This window comes from Acinonyx jubatus, chromosome B1 (genome assembly GCF_027475565.1).
Source record: "Acinonyx jubatus isolate Ajub_Pintada_27869175 chromosome B1, VMU_Ajub_asm_v1.0, whole genome shotgun sequence".
Taxonomy (NCBI): domain Eukaryota; kingdom Metazoa; phylum Chordata; class Mammalia; order Carnivora; family Felidae; genus Acinonyx; species Acinonyx jubatus.
This window is the reverse complement of record NC_069382.1, coordinates 63,541,676-63,563,041: the sequence shown is the minus strand read 5'-3', so window position 1 is coordinate 63,563,041 and position 21,366 is coordinate 63,541,676. Positions and strand designations below refer to the sequence as shown.

At 37.4% G+C, this 21,366-nt stretch overlaps 1 protein-coding gene across 1 annotated transcript in view; it reads right to left on the bottom strand.

The window, feature by feature from the left end:
- Nucleotides 1-852: 852 nt before the first annotated feature.
- The window catches only part of NAF1 (nuclear assembly factor 1 ribonucleoprotein), a 75,738-nt gene continuing 55,224 nt past the window's right edge, over nt 853-21,366 (bottom strand). The window contains exons 9-10 of the mRNA XM_053216757.1: nt 1,405-1,465; nt 853-928 (exon numbers count right to left, since the gene is read on the bottom strand). Coding sequence (XP_053072732.1) covers nt 868-928; nt 1,405-1,465 — 122 coding nt within the window. The 3' untranslated portion in view covers nt 853-867. The remainder of the gene's footprint in view (nt 929-1,404; nt 1,466-21,366) is intronic.

The following is a 21,366-nucleotide window of genomic DNA, read 5'->3' as shown; positions in this document are numbered from 1 at the left end:
TACAAATCTTTAGGAGAGGGTGGAAGAGAAGGCAATATCAGAGAAGAATCAAGAATGACCAGAGACAAAGGAGAAAAATACATCTTGTAGAAGTGATGCCACTGAAGACAAGTAAAGAAACTCCTGCAAGAGAAAGTAGTTAACCAAATCTGTATAATGTTATATCTTATGCTTTTATTATTATTTGCATCAGACCTTGCTTACCTCTTAAAACAATTTTATCATAAAAGTGATGCATGCACATAGTTTCTAAAAAAGTACACACAAATGCACTTTATCCATTCTTCAAGTATAACTACTCTTAGCAGTATGTGTGTTTGGGAAAGGTCTTTTGTGAATAGGCAAGCATTCATATACTTTGGTTTTTGCACAAATAGGATTAAATTATAAATAGTGTTTTGTACCTTGTTTTCTTTAAAAATTAAATCTGCATAATAAATACGACCACATAAATATCATTCTTTTCAGTGTATGTTTGATGTCTTATTGTACAATGTACCACAAATTATTGTGCCCTTTTAAACCAGTTCTTTGGTTATTATGGACATCTGGGTTGTTTCCAGTTTTAGAAACAAGACTGCAAGGAAGACTCTCATACCTATCTAACTGCTTGTGCAAGTACATTTGAAGGCTACATTTCAGACTAGAATTTCTGGGATGATGGGTTTGGTATCCAATTTTTATAGTTAATTATTCACTTAAAGAATTATATGAAGTAACATACTCACAACAGTATGTGTGTTCTTATTTCCCCAAACCTCAGCAAATACCAGATATATTTTTCTTTGCCTCCAGATGAATTTCTTGTTTTGCTCACCTCAATGAGCATGGCCCAGTATGTGTGGACACAGCATCGCTCTGACCTCTCTATATGCAATTTTGGTTCCCAAATGCTCGGTACATTCGTTGACCTTCCAGCCTGCTGAGACTGTGCCCAAAAATTAGGAATCAAGAGCATATTTCTGTTAGTATTTGGCAGTATTATATCCCAAAATAGAAAAAATGCCCCAAACCTGTCAATCATTCCTCCCCCTCCCTTCTTTTCCCAAGTTGCTCTATAAAGGGAAATGTAGCTCAATGGAAAATAAAGAACCACTTTAGTAACCATGGAGTCACTGACCAAGGACCACAAAGGCAGGTTTCTGGCAGAGGTTTTGTGTCTTTGGCCAAGCATGACCTTTTCCCACACTGCCCCAGTATCTTAGGAGGACCCCGCTATCACACAAGCTATTAAGTGAAAAAAGAAAACAAAAACATAAGAAAAGAAAAAGAAAAAGAAAAAAACCTGGGAAGGGAGCAGCTGAAATTGTCAGTGAATTCTCTAACCCAGTCACATAAAATTTAGAAAAGAGAGAGGTGAATATTGCTGGACTACCATGTATTTTTAACTTCAAGCCATCTCACCTCTGGTGAAAGAAATGGCGTGTCTCCACTGCAGGTGGGAATGCAAGCTGGTGCAGCCACTCTGGAAAACAGTATGGAGGTTCCTCAAAAAGTTAAAAATAGAACTACCCTATGACCCAGAGATTACACTCCTAGGTATTTATCCAAGGGATACAAGTGTGCTTTTTTGAAGGGGCACATGCACCCTCATGTTTATAGCAGCACTATCAACAATAGCCAAAGTATGGAAAGAGCTCAAATGTCCATTGACAGATAAATGCATAAAGAAGATGTGGTATATACATATACAATGGAATATTAATCAGTGATCAAAAAGAATGAAATCTTGCCATTTGCAGCAACATGAAAGGAACTAGAGTGTATTATGCTAAGTGAAATAAGTCAGAGAAAGACAAATATCATATGACTTCACTCATATGTGGAATTTAAGAAACAAAACAGATGAACATTGGGGAAGAGAAGCAAAAGTAAGATAAAAACAGAGAGGGAAACAAACCATAAGAGACTCTTAAATACAGAGAACAAACTGAGGGTTGCAGGCCGGTGTTGAGTGGGGGGATGGGCTATATGAGCGATGGACATTAAGGAGGACACTTGTTGGGATGAGCACTGGGTGTTATATGTAAGTGATGAATCATTAAATTCTATTCCTGAAATCATTACTATACTATACTTTAACTAACTTGGATTTAAATAAAATAAAATATTTTTAAATTTAAAAATTAAAAAAAAAAGAAGTGACATGTCTGGGATTTACAAATCCAAGCAGCAGCGCCACTGCCTTGGATGAGCGTAGAAGGCAAGTGAGGAGAACAGAGAAGAACTCACACCGTGACCTAAAAGAACAGCCACACTACATCAGACTAGAATACATTTCCTGCAAACTGTCTTTTCCTGGGCATATTAAAGTGCATACCATAATAAATGCATACCTCTGTGAGCTTCAGCATCCTAAGGCATTATTGCCACTTAACTGCAGTTTGTCGTTCTTTTTACAGAAGCAGAAGGAAAACATATTATAAAATATTTGGATGAACTTCTGAATTTAAAGAATAAGAATAAGGCCATTCATTGTATGAAAACATAAATATTCCACTGGTTCCAATTTTTAAAAGATTAAAAGGCAAAGATTTATCAAAGATATAAAGATAGGGGTGCCTGGGTGGCTTAGTCGGTTAAGCGTGCGACTATGACTTCAACTCAGGTCATGATCTCATAGTTCATGAGTTCGAGCCCTGCGTCAGGCTCTGTGCTGACAGCTCAGAGCCTGGAACCTGCTTCAGATTCTGTGTCTCCCTGTCTCTCTGCCCCTCCCCAACTCGGGCACGCTCTCTCTCTCTCTCTCTCTCTCTCTCTCTCTCTCCAAAATAAATAAACATTAAAAAAAATTCAAAGATATAAAGACATCAATACTGTGATTTTGCCCTAGAGTCAAGCAGAATATAACTAAAATAAAGATGTGATTTCATAGTCAAGCTTTTCACTGCTCTCTGTCTTAACACATGTTCTGTGTGCTCTTCCCTCTCTTTGCCAGCCTGGAAAGCCCCTACTCATCCTTCAAGACAAAACACAGTGCATCTGCTCTGTGGTGCCTTCTCCCTGCTCTCTCCTTTATTATCTCACTGTGTCCCCTAGTTATTTCTAAGACACCCACCTCACTGAATGGAAATCGTTTTTTCTTTTCTCCACCATCCCCATTAGATAGTGAGCTCCTTATAGTTTGTGTTTTGTCATTGTGTGTTTCCAGAACGTAAAGCAATGCCTGGAACATGAGTACTCAATAAATACTTCTGGAATAAACACATGAAAATGTAAATCTTCTGCTTATGCTTCTTGTTCATTAATGAGAACCAGAAATGATAAGGAAACTTATCTTAAGGAATCTCTCCTCTCATAAAGGGTCACCTGGGGGAGGAATTCCAATAACTAGGAAGTCTCATAAGCACAGAGAGCTCAAAAAATGTAAAAATTGATGCCTAAATAAAAATTTCATTAATATTAGTGGCTTCTGGACACCTAGTAAGGACTTAGGAGGACAGGAATAATTTTATCTTCCAGATTCATCTGAGAACCAGTTCCAGTGCCTTTTAGTGAGTTTCAACAATTTGCTAACAAGTGTACTAACAACACTTTCGTCTTTCCTTTTAATCATCTCCAAGCCTTACTGGCAATCAAAGATGATTATATAAGAAGAAAATCAGCACTTCTGCATAAGAGCGTTCCTGTAGCTCATTCAACATACTCTTTTTTGGTTTAACTCCTCCCTGAATGCTGATAAGTACCCGCACTTACCTAGTAATAGGGAGGTCAAGAACCTAAATGAAAAATATTTCTTGTTCCATAAAATAGAATGATTTGAATTCTAAATCCTACGTTACCTTGTGCACATATAAAATGTTTTATTTCTTCTTTTAATTGTTTATCTTTTTTTTAAACTTTATTTTTAAGTTTATTTATTTTGAGAGAAAGAGAGAGTGAACATGAGCAGGGGAGGGGCAGAAAGAGAGAGAGAGAGAGATGAGAGAGAGAATCCCAAGCAGGCTCTGCACTGTCAGCATGGAGCCCATGACAAGGGTGGATCTCACGAACCATGAGATCATGACCTGAGCCCAAATCACGAGGCAGAGGCTAAACCGACTGAGCCACCCAGGAGCCCTGTTTCTCTTTTTCTTTTTTTAGTCACACATATAAAATGAATTAAACAGACACAGAGTATATTACCTGAGAAAATTATCTCAGGTAATAAATAATAATAAAATAATAAAATAAAAATAATAAAAATAAATTTATTATTCAAAAATAGGATTATACAACAAGACAATAAACACACTGACAGACCTGAGAGAAAATTTTAAAAATTAATTTTGTTTTTGGTGTGCCTGGTGTCTCATTCGGTTCAGCATCTGACTCCAGATTTCGGCTCAGGTCATGATCTCATGGTTTGTGAGATTGAACCCCACGTCTGGCTCTGCACTAACAGTGCAGAGCCTGCTTGGGATTCTCTCTCTCCCTCACTCTCGACCCCTCCCCCACTCAGGCACATGCATGTGCATGTTTTCTCTCTCTCTCTCTCTCTCTCAAAATAAATAAACACATGTAAAAAAATAATGTGGTTCTTTTTACTCGCATATCAACACCAGTTTTCAAGAACTCAGTTTATAGACATGTTTACAGTATACAGAAAGAACTGCTATCTATCATTAAATTTTAGCTAGAGTCAGAAAGAGGAGGAGGACAGAAAGTCAGAAGAAATGATGTAGAGAAAAGTCTTTTCCTGGGGATTGTGAAGAGGAGAGAGAGAGAGAGAGAGAGCGAAGGGAAATGCTGGAAGCTGAGCTATCCAACCAGCCTGATGGCAGGGCCCGGGTGGTGGACGGATCGGGACCGCAGGGTGGCCCTCCTACAGTGAAGCTTCTCGTACTCCTGCTTTTCTGTAATGTGGCCTTAGCGTTGGTCAGGGCAGCCCCCCTACCAATGAAAGTACCTGGGGATTTGTCGGTTGAGGAATTGCCCACAACAGGCCCCCTGGGAAAAGAACCATTGGGGAAAGAAGTAAGAGTCCGCAGGAAAATTATGTGGCCCTACATCTAGCCCTTGCCACCCCCTATAAAGACTCCTCCACCTACAGGAAGGATAGCCCCATATATTTCCCAGCCAAGGAGAGGGACAAATGGGCTCGAACCCCCCACTCCGGCAACAAGGGAATGTATCTATGGATACAAGTTACTCCAACCCTAGGCCCACTTGGCCCCCAGGAGGCATTCCAGATGATGATTGGACCTGGTGGGTTAAGGTACAGAATGGTTCATTCGTTCCTAGGTATACATTGTCTCTCTGGGAGCGCATAAGGCTGGGTTCCCAGGGCCCTCTTGGCTCCCTCCCGGCACCCCAGACCAAAGCGAATACCTTTGCTCCTTGTACTGCCAATGGTTCAAAGGAACAATTAAGAAGTCATATCCCTGTAAGGGATTGAGAGATTGAGGTATTGAGAGATAGATGACCTTTCATGAAAACAGAAAAGCAAATGCTTTATAGACTGTAAATAAGCATAGATACATAGTGAAAGTAGTATGAAGAAATTAATCAATAAGCAAAGGGTAGGAGGGAACGTTACAAGAAAATAACCATGATGTTCCTTAATGGGTGATTGCACAAAGGAACATTTTTAGAATTAGGTAATGCTGAGAAACATAGATGACGCACGCTACAAGGAAATTGCTAACAAATACAGTGCCGCGTTTGCCACAATAAAGCGGCCAGTCTAACGCTGCTGTTGTCTGTGTCCATTTGTTATTTTCGCCGACGCCTTCATCCTTCGAGAACCCCTGGACCTGCTGGGGCTGGAGCTTGGCAAGTGGTGCTCTTATGTGTGTCAAATTTTAGGTTCTCTAGACTGAAAGAGGGAGGAGGGAGATATGTTCATCAGATAAGACCGAGAGAGAGCTCTGGGAGAAGGTGACTTCACAAGCTGCCCAGACAAACTTGGATGCAGCCCCATCAGAATAAACTTGGCAGTACAGCATCATCAGGTAGATGAAGGATGTTATGGACTGAACTTTTTTCCCCCAAAATTTATATGGTAAAGCCCTAAACCCCAAGATGACAGTATTTGGAAATAAGCTCTTAAGGAGATAAGGTTAAAAGAGGTCTTAAGGGTGGGGACTTAATCCAATAAAATAAGTGTCCTTTTAAGAAGAGGGAGAGACATTCAATGCAGGCATAAGATAAAAAGGCTGTGTGAGGACACAGCAAGGAGGCAACTGTCTGCAAGCCAGAAAGAGAGGTTGCACCAGAAACCAAATTCACTAGCACCCTGATCTTGGACTTCCAGCCTCTAGAACCATAAGAAAACAAATGTTTTTGTTTTAGCTGCTCAGTCCAGTATTTGGTTATGGCAGCCTGCACAAACTAACACAGGAGCCTGAAGTTTAGCTTTCTTGAGTCATTCAGTGCTAAGTTTCAAGACATTTTGTTTCGGAAGAAATTATAACTTGGGGAACTTTCGGTACAATAAGGCTCGCTACCCATCAGCTGCCAAAAGTACATTGGTCCCAGCCCTCTGAGAAGGGCAAAGTCTATGTTACTGTAATGTTTGTTCTCAGTGCAAGAGAAGCAGGCATTTTCCATTTTTCAAAAGCAAACCTTCACTAAATCAAATCAGCTTACCTATTCAACAGTCAAGGTATCATCCTCTAGAAACAGCCTTTAAATTAACTAAAAACCTAAATAAAAACTGTTGCCATTGTCATTATACTTTTGTTTGCGTTCTTGTGATTCATCACTTCTTCGCTTTAGTTCTGAGATAGCAAAACTTTACCAGTACTGATCTTTGAGATTTCTTTCAGAGGAAACTCCTCAAAGTTTTATTTCCTGCTGCAGGCTATGACTTCAAACCCAGTTTTTTCCTCTTTCATCTCTCAGAGGATAAACTATAAAAGGAGAAAAAAAAATGGCCCCTCTTCTTTCTGATTGGCTCTATGGTTTTACCTTCCATAGATGAGGCAGAAAGAAAGGGAAAGGGAAAGAAAAAAAAGAAGCTCCATGGCTGTATTTCAACACGGAAAGGTCAAAGCCTCTAAAACCTAATTTCCCACAATTGGGAAATTGACTCACAGCATTTCAATTACACATGCATACATACATACATACATAGATAAAATGACTCACAGGCTCCCAGGAAGTTTACTTCCTTTCCTTTTATTCAATATGTCAGTGCACTTGAGTCTTTGCTGAGTATTCTATTTTTAAAACAATAGCAGCAGCACTGCTTGATTTTGATGGAGCTGCACAAATTATGACCATGAAAGTTTGAGTTATTAATGCCTTGACTTAGAATTTTTCTTTGATGGCTTCTTAGATTTTTGTTTATAATTAGATTGTAAGCTTGTTGCAGGTAAGGGATATATTCTCTACTTGCTTGGTCAAACTACCATGCATACAACAGTACAGGGTATGCCCTGGGTGTTTTCAATAGCTTAGACGTGTGTAAATAAACATGTGGTAAAGGCCACAGTTTCTATTAATGCCATATTTGGTGCACATAGCATTTCATAAAAATGGGGCTTTAAATAAATTAAATGTGTCTACTTAGTGCAAAAAAAGAGATACTATTGTAGAAATGTCCATTAAACAGTTAATATTACACTGTTTTCTGTTATATTTCATAGATAAAATTTCTTTTTGTTCCAAGTTTTACAGACTATAAGAAAATATAGACACACAAAGATGTTAATTTTGTTTTTGTTTTTTTTTGTAAGTAATCTCTATGTTCATCATGGGGCTTCAACTCACAACCCTGAAATCAAAGGTGCAGGCTCTACCAACTGAGCCAGCCAGGCACCCCAAGATGTTGCTATTTCTATTTCTGAAACTGCTTGTTTGTATTGAAGTGGCAAGAACGGACATTTATACTTAAGGAGATATGCCCACCCCAGTCTCTAAGCTCATTAATCTATTGACTGGAGTCAAAATGTATGATCACTAGGAAACAATTTATAATGCAATGGAATTGATAAGCATCACTTTCTGAATAATATCAGAACAGATGGTTTCATGAGAGTACTGGTAGAGTGGTCTTCCCAACCTTTGGAGTGATCACTTACACATAAGATAAACCCAACTTAATAGCCACAATTTGAGCCAATTATTAAGCCAACTCAATAATTTGTTCAGAGTCTTTTTATGTATTATGACATTTAAGTCTAAGAAAGAAACAAGGAAAGAAGGAAGGAAGGAAGGAAGGAAGGAAGGAAGGAAGGAAGGAAGGAAAAGAAGACAAAAGAAAAGGAAAAGATAACCAGCATTTTACATTTTAATTATTGGGCTCAATATAAATCTTTCTTCATCCATGATATCATCAAAAGTTATACCCTCACTGTGTTAAACCAAGACATTAGCAGATCCTCCCTTATAATTGCTACTTTGTGGAGTTCCTATTGTTGCGCCCAGAACATGCTATTATATATTGGAAATTCTTAAGAGGCTGTTGGTGCAGAGATTAAGATGTGAGCCCTGGGCCCTGGACTGGGGAGGGGCCTGATGCATTATCTTGGCTCTGGAACTGCTGTCTGTATGAGGCTTGGTAAGCTAATCGCTGCGAGGAGCGGTTGACTCCAGGGTCAATTCAGACAATAATAGTTCTACAACAGCACTGTGAGAAGCATTCAGTGAGATAACATCTATAAAATTAGGACTTAACATAGTGCCTCACGTATAATTTTAGATGTTTAATAAATGTTACCTATAATTAGATCACAAAGTAAAAACTGGAGGAAAACAAGGGGAATAATCACAAGCTGAAACTTATACTTTTGAATCTGTTATCTATGATTCTTAAAAAATATGTTAACTATTCAATATTTGACCAATTAATGTAAATATTCTCTCCCATACTAGACCTAGACTAGAAGATAGTCTTTTATAATTGCTGTAAAATTCTATCGAAATGATAACCTCTTAAGACAATAAACATGCTGGAGGGCATTTTCATCTTATTGTAAGCAAAATTTCATCCCTATGAAATAAAATACCTAAAAATATACTTGCTTTCAGAGATAACAAGTGTTAGCGAGGGTGTGGAGAATAGGGAACATTTGTTCACTGTTGGTGGCAATATAAATTGGTGCATCCACTATGAAAAACACTATGGAAGTCTCAAAAAATTAAAAATAGACCTACTGTATAATCTAGAAATCTCCCTTTTGGATATATATTCAAAGGAACTGAAATCAGGATCCAGTGGAGTTACCTGTACTCTCATGTTCATTGCAGTATTATTCACAATAGCCATGATATGAAAACAACTTCAGTATCTGTCGATGGATGAGTAGATAAAGAAGACATGGTATATTTACAATGGAGTATTATTCAGCCATGAGAAAGATGAAATCCTGCCATTTGAGATAATTTGGATAAATCTTGAGGGCATCATGCTAAGTGAAATCAATCAAAGACAGACAAGTACTATATGATACCACTTGCATCATATTTAGATTTGTGAAATCTAAAACAAAACAAAACAAAACAAAACAAACTCATAGAAACAGACAGTTGAGTAGTGGTTACCAAGGGCTGAAATGTGAGGGAAATGGGGAGATATTGATCTAGGGTACACACTTCCAGTTATAGGATTAACAATACCTGGGGATCTAGTATATAGCACAGTGATTATATCTAATAGTATTGTATTATGTATTTGAATGTTGCTAACAGTAGACCTTAATTGTTCTCACAGAAAACAAAATACTAATTATATGACAGGACGGAGGTATTAGCTGATGATATGGTAGAAATCGTTTTGTAATATAAAAATGTCTCAGATGAACATGTTGTACACCTTAACCTTATACAATGTTATATGTCAATTTTATCTCAATAAAATTGGAAGAAAAATAAAAACTAAAAATATATTTGCCTGGGTTGCCTACATGGCTCAGTCAGTTGACCACTGACTCTTGATTTTGGCTCAGGTTGTGGGCCCATAATTGTGGGATCAAGCTCCACATCTGGCTCCACGCCAAGCGTGGAACCTGCTTAAGATTCTCCTTCTCCCTCTGCCCCTCTCCCCTGCTTGTGCACTTTTCTCTCTCAAAAAAAATGTATGTGTGTATATTTATATATACACACATATATGCATGTGTGTATCTATATATATACATATATATGCATACATATACTTATATGTGTGCGTGTGTATATATATATATATATACATATATATGTATATGTATGTGTGTGTATATATATATATATATATATGCACTTTGCCTTTGACCAAGCAAGTATGTTTTATTTTATAAATAAAATATGTGTACATTTTGGAGTATATGTCTGATTTGTATTTATCTTAAATATTTTAGTAGATGTGCAAAACTTGCATATATTTCAGTGTTCAATAAGTGGCTGCTAGTTTTTTTTCACTGAATGCAAGCTTTGATTCAGTTCCTGTTGAGAATTATGTTTAGGTTCAGTAATAATTGAAAATAAGTAAAATTATAATGAATAAGTTTCCAAATTATACCTTGAAATGTTTGTTAACATTTTGTTCTAAATTGCATGTTTTATTTAAATATAATGTCAATACTAATATTCTTTAATATAACTTTAACCATTTATAGAATGACAATTTTTTTATTTAAAAAATGTGCAATCAATGCATTTTCATTAACTCCACCTGTGGGAAGCCTGTCTATTTGGACGGTGAACCAGGACACTGCTATTGACAGTTATCTTAGCAGAACACATGGTATTAGCCTGAAAGCCTAAATCCATGTAATGAGGAAAATTCACAATGATTTGTCAGTGTTCTTATAGTATTTTAAACTAAGTACTTTGTGTAAATTAAAGTAAAATATAAAGACATCTTCATACTCTAGGGTTTGCATGGATCAATATGCTAGGCACTAGCCCCAAGCAGTTATATAAATTTAAATTAATTGAAATTAAATACAATTTAAATGCATTTTCTCAGTCCCACTAGGCAATTCAAGTGCTCAATATCCCCAGGTAGTTAGTGGCTACCATATTAGAAAATGCTACTATAAACCATTTCCCCACAGTAGAAACTTCCATTGGGCAGCACTAGTCTAAAATTTCCATTTTCTATAGTAATGAAAACTATTTTTTTCTTATTTTCATTCCTTTGTTTAATTTTTTCCTTTTCTTTTTTCTGCCTATTCATTCCTCATCTCAATATAGTATCAGCCAACATGATTTTAGTTTCAAAATGAAATAAAACAGTTTATTTTAATTAAAATTATTGGAGAAAAACAACTTAAAGTAAATTTTATGTTTCTTGAGAAATATATAGAACAATACAGAAAATGATATATTTCACTTTAAAATTATTTTTATTGAGGTTTAATTGACATATTAGTTTCAGGTGTAAAACAGTCATTTGACAATTAGTATACAAGATGGTTGCCACAATAATTCTAGATACCATCTGTCACTTTACAAGGTTAACACGAATTATTGACTATATTCCCCATGCTATACATTACATCCTCATGACTTATTTCTTTTATAACTGAAAGTTTGTACTTTTTTTTAATTTATTTTTTAAATTTATATCCAAATTAGTTAGCATATAGTGCAACAATGATTTCAGGAGTAGATTCCTTAATGCCCCTGGCCCATTTAGCCCATCTCCCCTCCCACAACCCCTCCAGTACCCTCTGTTTGTTCTCTATATTTAAGAGTCCCCCTCCCTGTTTTTATATTATTTTTGTTTCCCCTCCCTTATGTTCATCTGTTTTGTATCTTAAAGTCCTCATATGAGTGAAGTCATATGAATTTTGTCTTTCTCTGACTAATTTCCTTTAGCATAATACCCTCTAGTTCTATCCACGTAGTTGCAAATGGCCAGATTTCATTCCTTTTGATTGCTGAGTAATACTCCATTGTGTGTGTGTGGTATACCACATCTTCTTTATCTATTCACCCATTGATGGACATTTGGGCTCTTACCATACTTTGGCTATTGTCAATAGCGCTGCTATAAACATTGGGGTGCATGTGCCTCTTTGAAACAGCACACCTGTATCCCTTGGATGAATGCCTAGTAGTGCAATTGCTGGGTTGTAGGGTAATTCTATTTTTAATGTTTTGAGGAACCTTCATACTGTTTTCCAGAGTGGCTGCACAAGCTTGCATTCCCACCAACAATGCAAAAGAGATCCTCTTTCTCCGCGTCCTCGCCAACATCTGTTGTTGCCTGAGTTGTTCATGTTAGCCATTCTGACAGGTGTAAAGTGGTATCTCATTGTGGTTTTGATTTGTATTTCCCTGATGATGAGTGATATGGAGCATTTTTTCATGTGTCGGTTGGCCATCTGGATGTCTTCTTTGGAGAAGTGTGTATTCATGTCTTTTGCCCATTTCTTCACTGGATTAGTTGTTTTTTGGGTGTTGAGTTTGATAAGTTCTTTATAGATTTTGGGTACTAACCCTTTATCTGATATGTCGTTTGCAAATGTCTTCTCCCATTCCATTGGTTGCCTTTTAGTTTTGCTGGTTGTTTCCTTTGTTGTGCAGAAGGTTTTTATTTTGATGAGGTCCCAATAGTTCATTTTTGCTTTTGTTTCCCTTGCCTCTGGAAATATGTTGAGTAAAAAGTTGCTGTAGCCAAAGTCAAAGAGGTTTTTGCCTGCTTTCTCCTTGAGGATTTTGATGGCTTCCTGTCTTACATTTAGGTCTTTCATCCATTTTGAGTTTATTTTTGTGTATGGTGTGGTCCAGGTTCATTCTTTTGCATGTCTCTGTCCAGTTTTCCCAGCACTGCTTGCTGAAGGGACTGTCTTTATTCCCCTGGATATTCTTTCCTGCTTTGTCAAAGATTAGTTGGCCATACGTTTGTGGGTCCATTTTTGGGTTCTCTATTCTGTTCCACTCATCTGAGTGTCTGTTCTTGTGGCAGTACCATACTGTATTGATGATTGTAGCTTTGTAATACAGCTTGAAGTTCGATTTTTAAAATTTTTTTAATGTTTATTTATTTTTGAGAGACAGAGAGACAGAGTGCAGGTGGGGGAGGGCAGAGAGAGAAGGAGACACAGGATCGAAGCAGACTCCAGGCTCTGAGCTATCAGCAGAACCTGATGTGGGGCTGGAACCCACAAACTGTGAGATCATGACCTGAGCCAAAGTTGTTCGCTTAACCTACTGAGCCATGTAGATACACAAGCAAGATTAAGATTACTTTTTAATCTTCACTCATTTCACTCACCCTGCAACTCCCCTACCTTCTGGCAACCACCAATCTGTTCTCTGTTTCTATGAGTCTGAGTTCTATTTTGCTTGTTCTATTTTATTTTTTAAGTTTATTTATTTATTTTGAGAGTGACAGAGACAGAGTGAATGGGGGAGGGGCAGAGAGAGAGAGAGAGAGAGAGAGAGAGAGAGAGAGAGAGACAGAATCCCAAGCAGGCTCCATGCTGTCAGTGCAGAGCCCAACACAGGGCTAGAACTCAAGAAACCACAAGATCATGACCTGAGCTGAAACCAAGAGTCAAATGCCTAATCGACTGAGCCACCCAGGCATCCCTATTTGTTTTTTAGATCCTGCACGTAGGTAAAACCCTCTGGTATTTGTTTTTCTCTGACTTATTTTACTTAGGGTAATAGCCTCTAGACATATCCATGTTGTCACAATGTCAAGGTTTTATTTTATTTTTATGGCTGAGTAGTATTTCTGTGTGTGTGTGTGTGTGTGTGTGTGTGTGTGTGTGTACCACATCTTTATGTGTATTCATCCATCAATAGACACTTAGATTGTTTCTATATCCTGGTTACCACACTTAATACATCAAAGAATATAGGAGCACATATATCTAGAAAAGAATATTTCAAACACTCTACATAAATATTTATGTAATCCAAATGTAATTCCAAAATGAAGATCTTTTCATCAATAGTAAATTAGGCAAGATTACTAGACAAAATTCATTTTGATTTTTAGTACTACATGTTAGAGAGAATTCTCCATCCTTTTCTCATATTTTCAAAAAGGTACATTTCAAAATTATTTCTCCAGACCTACCTTTATCAGGAAAAGTGGCTAATCTTATACTTTTTGGGCCATTCATTAGTGGCAGGGACCGCTGGATCCCCAAAGCAGAACCTTCCTCTTCCACCTGCTAATGGCTAAGTGCTCAGGTACAGGAGGCTTCCTTGCCTGCTTTTGTACTGTCAGCTCAGGTTCATTGTGCTCTCCCTGTGTCATTTTCTCTTCAAGACATAGCTTTGTTTTTCTTTCTTTCTCTTTCACGTTTAGACCATCTTGCAAGAATGAGTTGACTTCCATTCAGATAAGAATGACCTCACTTCAGTCCCAGACCTAGAAACATTCTACAAACAAGCTTTTACCTGGAAGTCCTGCATTGGTTCCACTATTTAAAACATTGGTTCCCACAGGGCTGTTAGTTCTTTACCATTTATTCCATTGGATAAAAATCTTTAGAAAACTAAAACACAATATACCATGGTGTTTCTTAACCTTTTTTCCCCTCATTACTGTCACCCTAAAAAGCCTTTCTAGGCAGTTTTTCCTAATCACCCATCATGAAATTTTAACACCTCAGATATACCATATATCTAATTACTGTCTGTATACCTGTGCTCTGTACATAAAAAGAGTAAGAATATTTTGTTTTCCAAGAATCAAGTTTTATCTCCTTAGAAACAATATCGCCCCCTTTGATAATGCCTGATAAACAGGAATTGAAATGTCAGAAATAGATACTATTTTCAAGATCCTTTACTTATGTTGCAGTGTGCTATCATGAATATTTCAAAGCTTGTAGTTTGCCTGAATATGGAGATTAGGAAAACATTTTTTCTGCCTGTGTACATCATAATTTGCATACATTAGTAGTTTAGCAAGGAAATAACCTCTTTGGACTTTCTGAGAAGTCGCAGTGTCTGAAGTCACTGGATCTTGACCTTTGAGATCTTCTGCCATTCTACTCCAGCATTTTCAATGTCACTACTTACAGGTGGCAGTGGGGAGGTTGTGTGTGGGGTGGGGAGGGGAATGTGAAAGGATCAGAAAAAAGACATGGAAGGAGGTGAGGAGGAGAGGAGGATACCTAGATAATAGCATAGAGCATTTCCTTTTTATTTTCTGATAGCCATTCATTCAAACCCATTAGCCAATAGCTTTTCCATGTCTCTTGAAACTTCCAAACATGAGAGGTTAGCACTTGGAAAGCACCTCTTATTCCCCATCCTCAATTATTAAAATCACTTCCTAAAAAAGAAAATAATATTCAAATGTTATGCACTGAGTTCAGTATGAGGGAAGTCTGTCCTACTTTAATCATTGCTAAAGATTGACACCTATATTTCATTTAGTGAAAACTTTCCTCCTGTATTATTTGATAAATCAACAATTTTTTGACAGAAATTGACAAATCTCACCATTAAGACAATAAATGGGGTTTCCATTGATAGTTTCCTTCATTATGCTTCACACAGTAATAAAAAGAAGAAATATGGGCATTTTATAAAGTGTAATGAAATATTGTTCTTAATATGTATTCAATTAAAGTAACTGGCAAAATGTACTCTTTGTTTTATTTACTTATTCATTCATTCACTCGTTCATTCAAGAAATATTCACTATGGGCACTATAAGCCTGGTGCCACGTGCCAGAGGAAAACTGGTGCTGGGTGATCATTCTTGCCTATCTGTGGAGTACTCCTCCCTTTTCAGGTTAGATCCTCACTAGAAAAGGGCTTAATGTCTTTCCCTTTGGTTATATTTCCTTAACAAAATTAGGCTCAGGAAGACACAGTTACTTCTTTTCTCTCCCCAAATCTTTGCCATAAGTTGACAATAAATTATTTAGAATTCTCCATCTGTACCTATCACATTCCAGGACATTTCTGTTTGGGGAGAAGAAGCAAGCTTTTCAACAAAACAAGTTCAGTAATACAAGGTTCTAATGCTTCCTTTTCAACCTTCTTTTTAGCCAAGTGGAAAGTTAATCTTTCAAGGGCTGAGAGAATATAACTAGAGAAATTACTCTTTTCATATACAATTTAAGACTACTTCTTCTCCCTCCATTACCTCCTAGCTTTATATTTCCTATCACAATATAACATTCATAATTTATACCATAAGTTACCTCAAAATGAAGTGCTTAAAGTCATTTCATGGCTGAAAAGCTAATACTACCTGGTTAGACTATACAGAAACATTGGCCTACAATTGTTATTTATTCATTTTGGAAAAAGAGGAAAAAAAAAAACTCTTAAGCATTTGCTCTGAATTCAGTAAAACTCCTTTATTTTCTAGTGTCTAAAACGTTTCAATTTGTCTAGGAAGAAAAAAAATCCTCATTATGAGGCTATTATCTGTTTCAAGTATTTTTTTATGAATCAGTGACTAAAGAAAGTAACATTTGGGGACATATAGAAAGAACACAGATGGCAACAGGATATGATGACGATATAATCCGACCTCACAGAGACAAAAAAGCATGTCACAACTTGCTCTGTGACACCTGCCACTGAGAAGGAGAGAGTCCTACCATGGGGAACTAAAAACCTACATCAATCTGCGTCAAAGATGTTTCTCAGAACACCTCACACTCCTGCATATGTTGTCAGGTCATTGCCATCCTCCATGAGTGTGAGAGTGGACTAGAAACATGATCAGATGAGGTAGGAATGGCCAGTGATACAAGTCTGGTCTTCTGACCTGAGGTGAAGTGAAAATACAATTTCTTAACACAGACTGTGCTTTTAAAATGCTGAGATGGAATCTTGACTTTCTCATGTCCTCATTTTGTCTTTTTTCACTGCAAAAGATATGTGAGGTGGCATCCTGCCTATTGAGTATGCAGATCTGGAGATCATTAAATAAGAAAGAGGACAGCTTTTCATTATTTATTTAGCCAGAACATACAGTACATGAAATCTGTGGGTTGCAGGCAGGGTTTCCATGGAAACTATTCTATATGAAAGAATGCCTGACCAGGTTGGAAGATTTGTTGTTACCATCACCAGCCATGACAACGTTTGCAAATCCCACCATCTTGACTTTACAAGTAATTTTCATGGTGAATGGACTTTGTCTGTCCTCTCAATATTCTGGAAATCTAAGGTCAAGCAAAAGTGAAGCATATGTATTTCAGTGCATTTCTACAGATTTTAATGTGACCTTTCGTTTTGCTTTTGGGTTTCTTCTACCCAAAAGAGCTACAGAGCTGAGTTTGTTTTTCCTTTCTATAATAACTAGAAATTGTGCTCATTTTCACATATTGTAAGTTAAACCCCAGAAATTACTTTTCAAGGGCTCCTTAGGAAATTCCTTGTCTAACTGGAGATATATATCCTTATATATGCAATAACCGTACGTGAATCCATTTACTGTTGTTTTCTCAGAGTGACAAATGTTGAATATATTCCTCTAGATATAAAGCTGAAAGACTGATTTGATATTAAACAAATTAATGCATATGAGAATCAAGGGAGGAAGGAATGAGGACCAGCAGAAAAGGAGGAAGTAGAGGGTAAATTTCTTTGGTCATTATCAACCCATTTAAAATATGTAAATTCAGAGAATTACCTCTAGCATATTAAAAGTTGATTAATTCTCTACTTTAACCATCACCATTTAACCATCACTATTCCCTCCTCATCTCTGAGTAGAAGGAAAAAGTAATATGCGATCCTTACTGTTTTTCTATTTTGTTTTGTTTTGAATGAGGTGTCTGAGGCTTGAGGAACTGAAAGGGGGGAGTTATCACCAACTGAAAGAGTAGAAACTTCCAGTGGAGCAAGCTGGAGTGAAAGTTTAGAACTCAGTTTTGGGCACGTTAAGATGTTCATTAGTCATTTAAGTAAAGATTTCAGGTAGTCTGTGGATTTCGGAGTCTGAGCAAAGTCTAGAAAAGAGATGTTTGTACTTAGAGGACAGAAATGCACTCAGCACAGAGTCCTGTGGCACTCCTACATTGAGTCAGAGCAGTACAACAAACCTGAAAAAGAGGCTGAGAAAGAGCTGCCTCACAGCATAACCCCGGGGAAGACTATTTGTATGTTTGTCTAATTAAACTGCACGTCTTGGAATTGTGCAATTGGTGGCCCATCTGAGAAAGCACGACCAGTGAAGTAGAATAAACAAGAGAGTATGATATTCCAGAAGCCAACTGGAAGAAGTTTCAAAAAGTAGAAAATTATCAAGCATGAAAAGAAGTATCATGAAGGCAGAGATTAGACCATCAAAGTTTGCTTTGTAGAGGGCATGGATGCCTTTGATAGGAGCAGTTTCCATTGATCAGTTGGGGGGGGGGGGGCAAAAGCCTGGTTAGAATATACTAAAGAGAAACCAAAAGGAGAGGAATTGGAGATGGGAATTATAGATCATTTTTAAAGTAGATTTTTTTTTTTTTTTTTTTTTTTTGCAAAAGAGAACAGAGAAATAGGGCAGTAGCTGGTGAATTGGGCCAAAAAAGAATGATTTCAATTATAGGATGGAAGAAATAACAGAAATAATCTATTGCTATTCCAGCAGGAGATATTATTATTTTCTTATATATTACATGTAATATTATGGTGATATTACTTCCAGTGAGGAAAGATTGGTGACATTAGAGGTGGGAGGGTGAACTGCTACAGTGATGTCTTTAGTAAGAAAATACAGCACACAGGGCGCCTGGGTGGCTCAGTCGGTTAAGCCTCCCACTTCTGCTCAGGTCATGATCTTGCAGGTCATGATCATGAGTTTGAGCCCTGCATCGGGCTCTGCATTGACAGTGCAGAGCCTGCTTAGGATTCTCTCTCTCTCCCTCTCTCTCTCTGCCCCTCCCTGACTCATGCTTTCTCTCTCTCAAAATAAATAAACTTAAAAAAATATATACAGTGCACACATGACGTGGTAGCATTCAAAACAAGCACCAGCTCAAGAAGACAGTAATAGAGTACTGGAACAGATGCAGGTTGCTAGATGAACATGGTAATGGGAGTCTGAATACTTTGTGAGGTGTCACAGATCGGGTCCTCTGGTTGGCAAAACTGAGATGAAGTTTGGAATAGTGAATATGTGTTAGGGATCAAGACTGACGGAAATGAGAGGAAGGAAACAGGATTGGGTGGAAGAAAATTTCAAAGTGCAAAGCGTGCCAAATAAAGCTTTAACCGACCCCAGAGAGAGCTCTGAGTTTGTCCCTAGGTGCCTTCATGCCACCCCCATTCACTTGCCCCTGAGCAGGCATAGGAAGTGCGCACACATTCTCTGGAAGCGTGCCCTCTTGGGCCCCTGCTAGGTGAAGTGGAGCCTGAAGTAGCTGCTTGCTGTTTGAAGGATAGCTGCTGACAGCTCTCCCAGGAGCTGGGCTGACGGCTCTCCCCTTGAAGGGGGTTGTGGGAAATACATCTCTATGTCCGTTGCACAGAATCCTTTCTCAGAACAAAGAGGAAAGGAAACCGATACTTGGGAGTGAGGCAGGACAGTGAAATTAGGGGTGAGGGCCATGGAGGGCTTGAAGATAGAGCAGAGGTGCGACACAGTCACCCAGGTGAGCGACCAGTGAATGGACTAGGGAAATAGAGTGCATTTCCAGGCAGCTTTCAGAGTCTATTTTAGGCTTAGGAGTTACGAATTTCAAGTGATACCAGACATCCTGGCGGTTTAGTTTTCTCTGATTGCCTTCAACTGTGTATGTAGAAGAGTGAGGGAGGTGAGAGAGGAAAAATTGAGAAATCAAACAGTTAATAGGGGGCCAGATCATTGAGGGACTTGCCGGTAATTTCAGGACCTTGTCTTCTTACTCTGAGTAAGAGGAAAAGCCATTTCAGGGTTATTTTAATCCTTTTCATTTTGAAAAATAATACATGTAGGAAATTGTATAGAATGTAAGTGGACAGCCCATGAAATTACCACAAGGTGATCACCCATATAACCCTATCCAGGTCAGGAAACTGAGCACGGTCAGCAGTGTCAAAGGCCCACTCCGCCCTCTCCCAATTATTATTCCTTTCTTCACTGTTAGTAGTATTTACTCTCTTAATATTTATGGTAATTACCTTCTTGCTTTTTAAAAAAATAGTTGTGCTATTAAACCTTATAGCTCTAAAAACTAAAATTTAGGTTAGCTAGTTTTTACTTTTCTTTTTTGTCTTTTCTTAAACGTAATCATGTAATATATGCTTTTTGTGCCTGGCATTTTTGCTCTACATTATGTTTCTGAGATTCATTCATGTTGTTGCATTTGAAAGTTCAGCCAATCACAGGATCAGACTTGGGTTTGGTTTTTAGAAATTGTAAGCCTGCAGCTACAGAAGATAGTTTGATGGAGGGAGTTGTTTTTGTTTTTGTTTCTAAGCTGGTGCTAGAAATATTCAAAATAAGTTCCTAAAATTGACACAACACAGCAATAGATATCATCAGTTTTTAGTTGATATTAATAGTCAGATGTTAATAACCTGAAAAGTGTACACAAATTTTAAAAACAATCTATAATTTCTTACTGATTACATCAATTTTTAGCACAACTGATTTACAACTAATTTAAAAAGCAAGCCACATTTCCAACTAATTACTTTAATAAACGAATGTTACGAAGTATTAACCTACAAGTTGTACATGAATGAGATTCCTGGAAATATTGTAGCTTAATTATGTAACTGCTATAATATTCTTGTTATGGAAACTTGAGAGAAATAAGTAAAATTATAAGTGAACAGATAACTGTATCATTGAACTAACCTTGAATTATTTTTGTTTCAAGTCTGTGTTTGTGTGTGGGTGTCTGACCTTTTTTTTTTTTTAATGTTCATTTATTTTGAGAGACAGAGAAAGCACAAGTGGGGGAAGGGTAGAGAGAGAGGGAGAGAATTCCAAGCAGGCTCCACAATGTCAGCATGGAGTCCGACAGGGATCCTGGATCCCAGGAACCTTGAGATCATGACCTGAGACGAAATCAAGAGTTGAAGGCTTACCCAACTGGGCCACCTAGGCACCCTGTCTGTCTTACCTTATATCAAGGGCATATATGGGTATTAAATATATGCTGATAAATTTCTAGCAGAATTTCTCAGCACGAATGTCTTTTTAAATATAAATTTAATAGTTTTATTTTCATCTTGTTGTAACCTTTCTTTTTCTGTTCCTCTCTAATTTTAACTTTCAAAAATCTTGTGGTTTATCATTGCCTTGTGAGGTAGCCTAGAATGGTGATTATAAGCTCAGATCCTAGAATCAGACACTTGTGTCCAATATGATTTCGTCATTTCTACCTATAAAAAATTGGATTAAGTCTTTAATCTCTACCTCTTTTTCCTTCTTTACAAAATTATAATAGTATTTCTTATCTCACAAAATTGTGAAGATTAAAGTGTATAAACCATGCAAAATAGTATCCTTTTTCTCAGAGACTAACACCTTAGTCACTCAAACTATAACCTGAGTTATCACAGATGCCCTTCTCAAGCCCACTTCCTAACATTGCAAGTTCT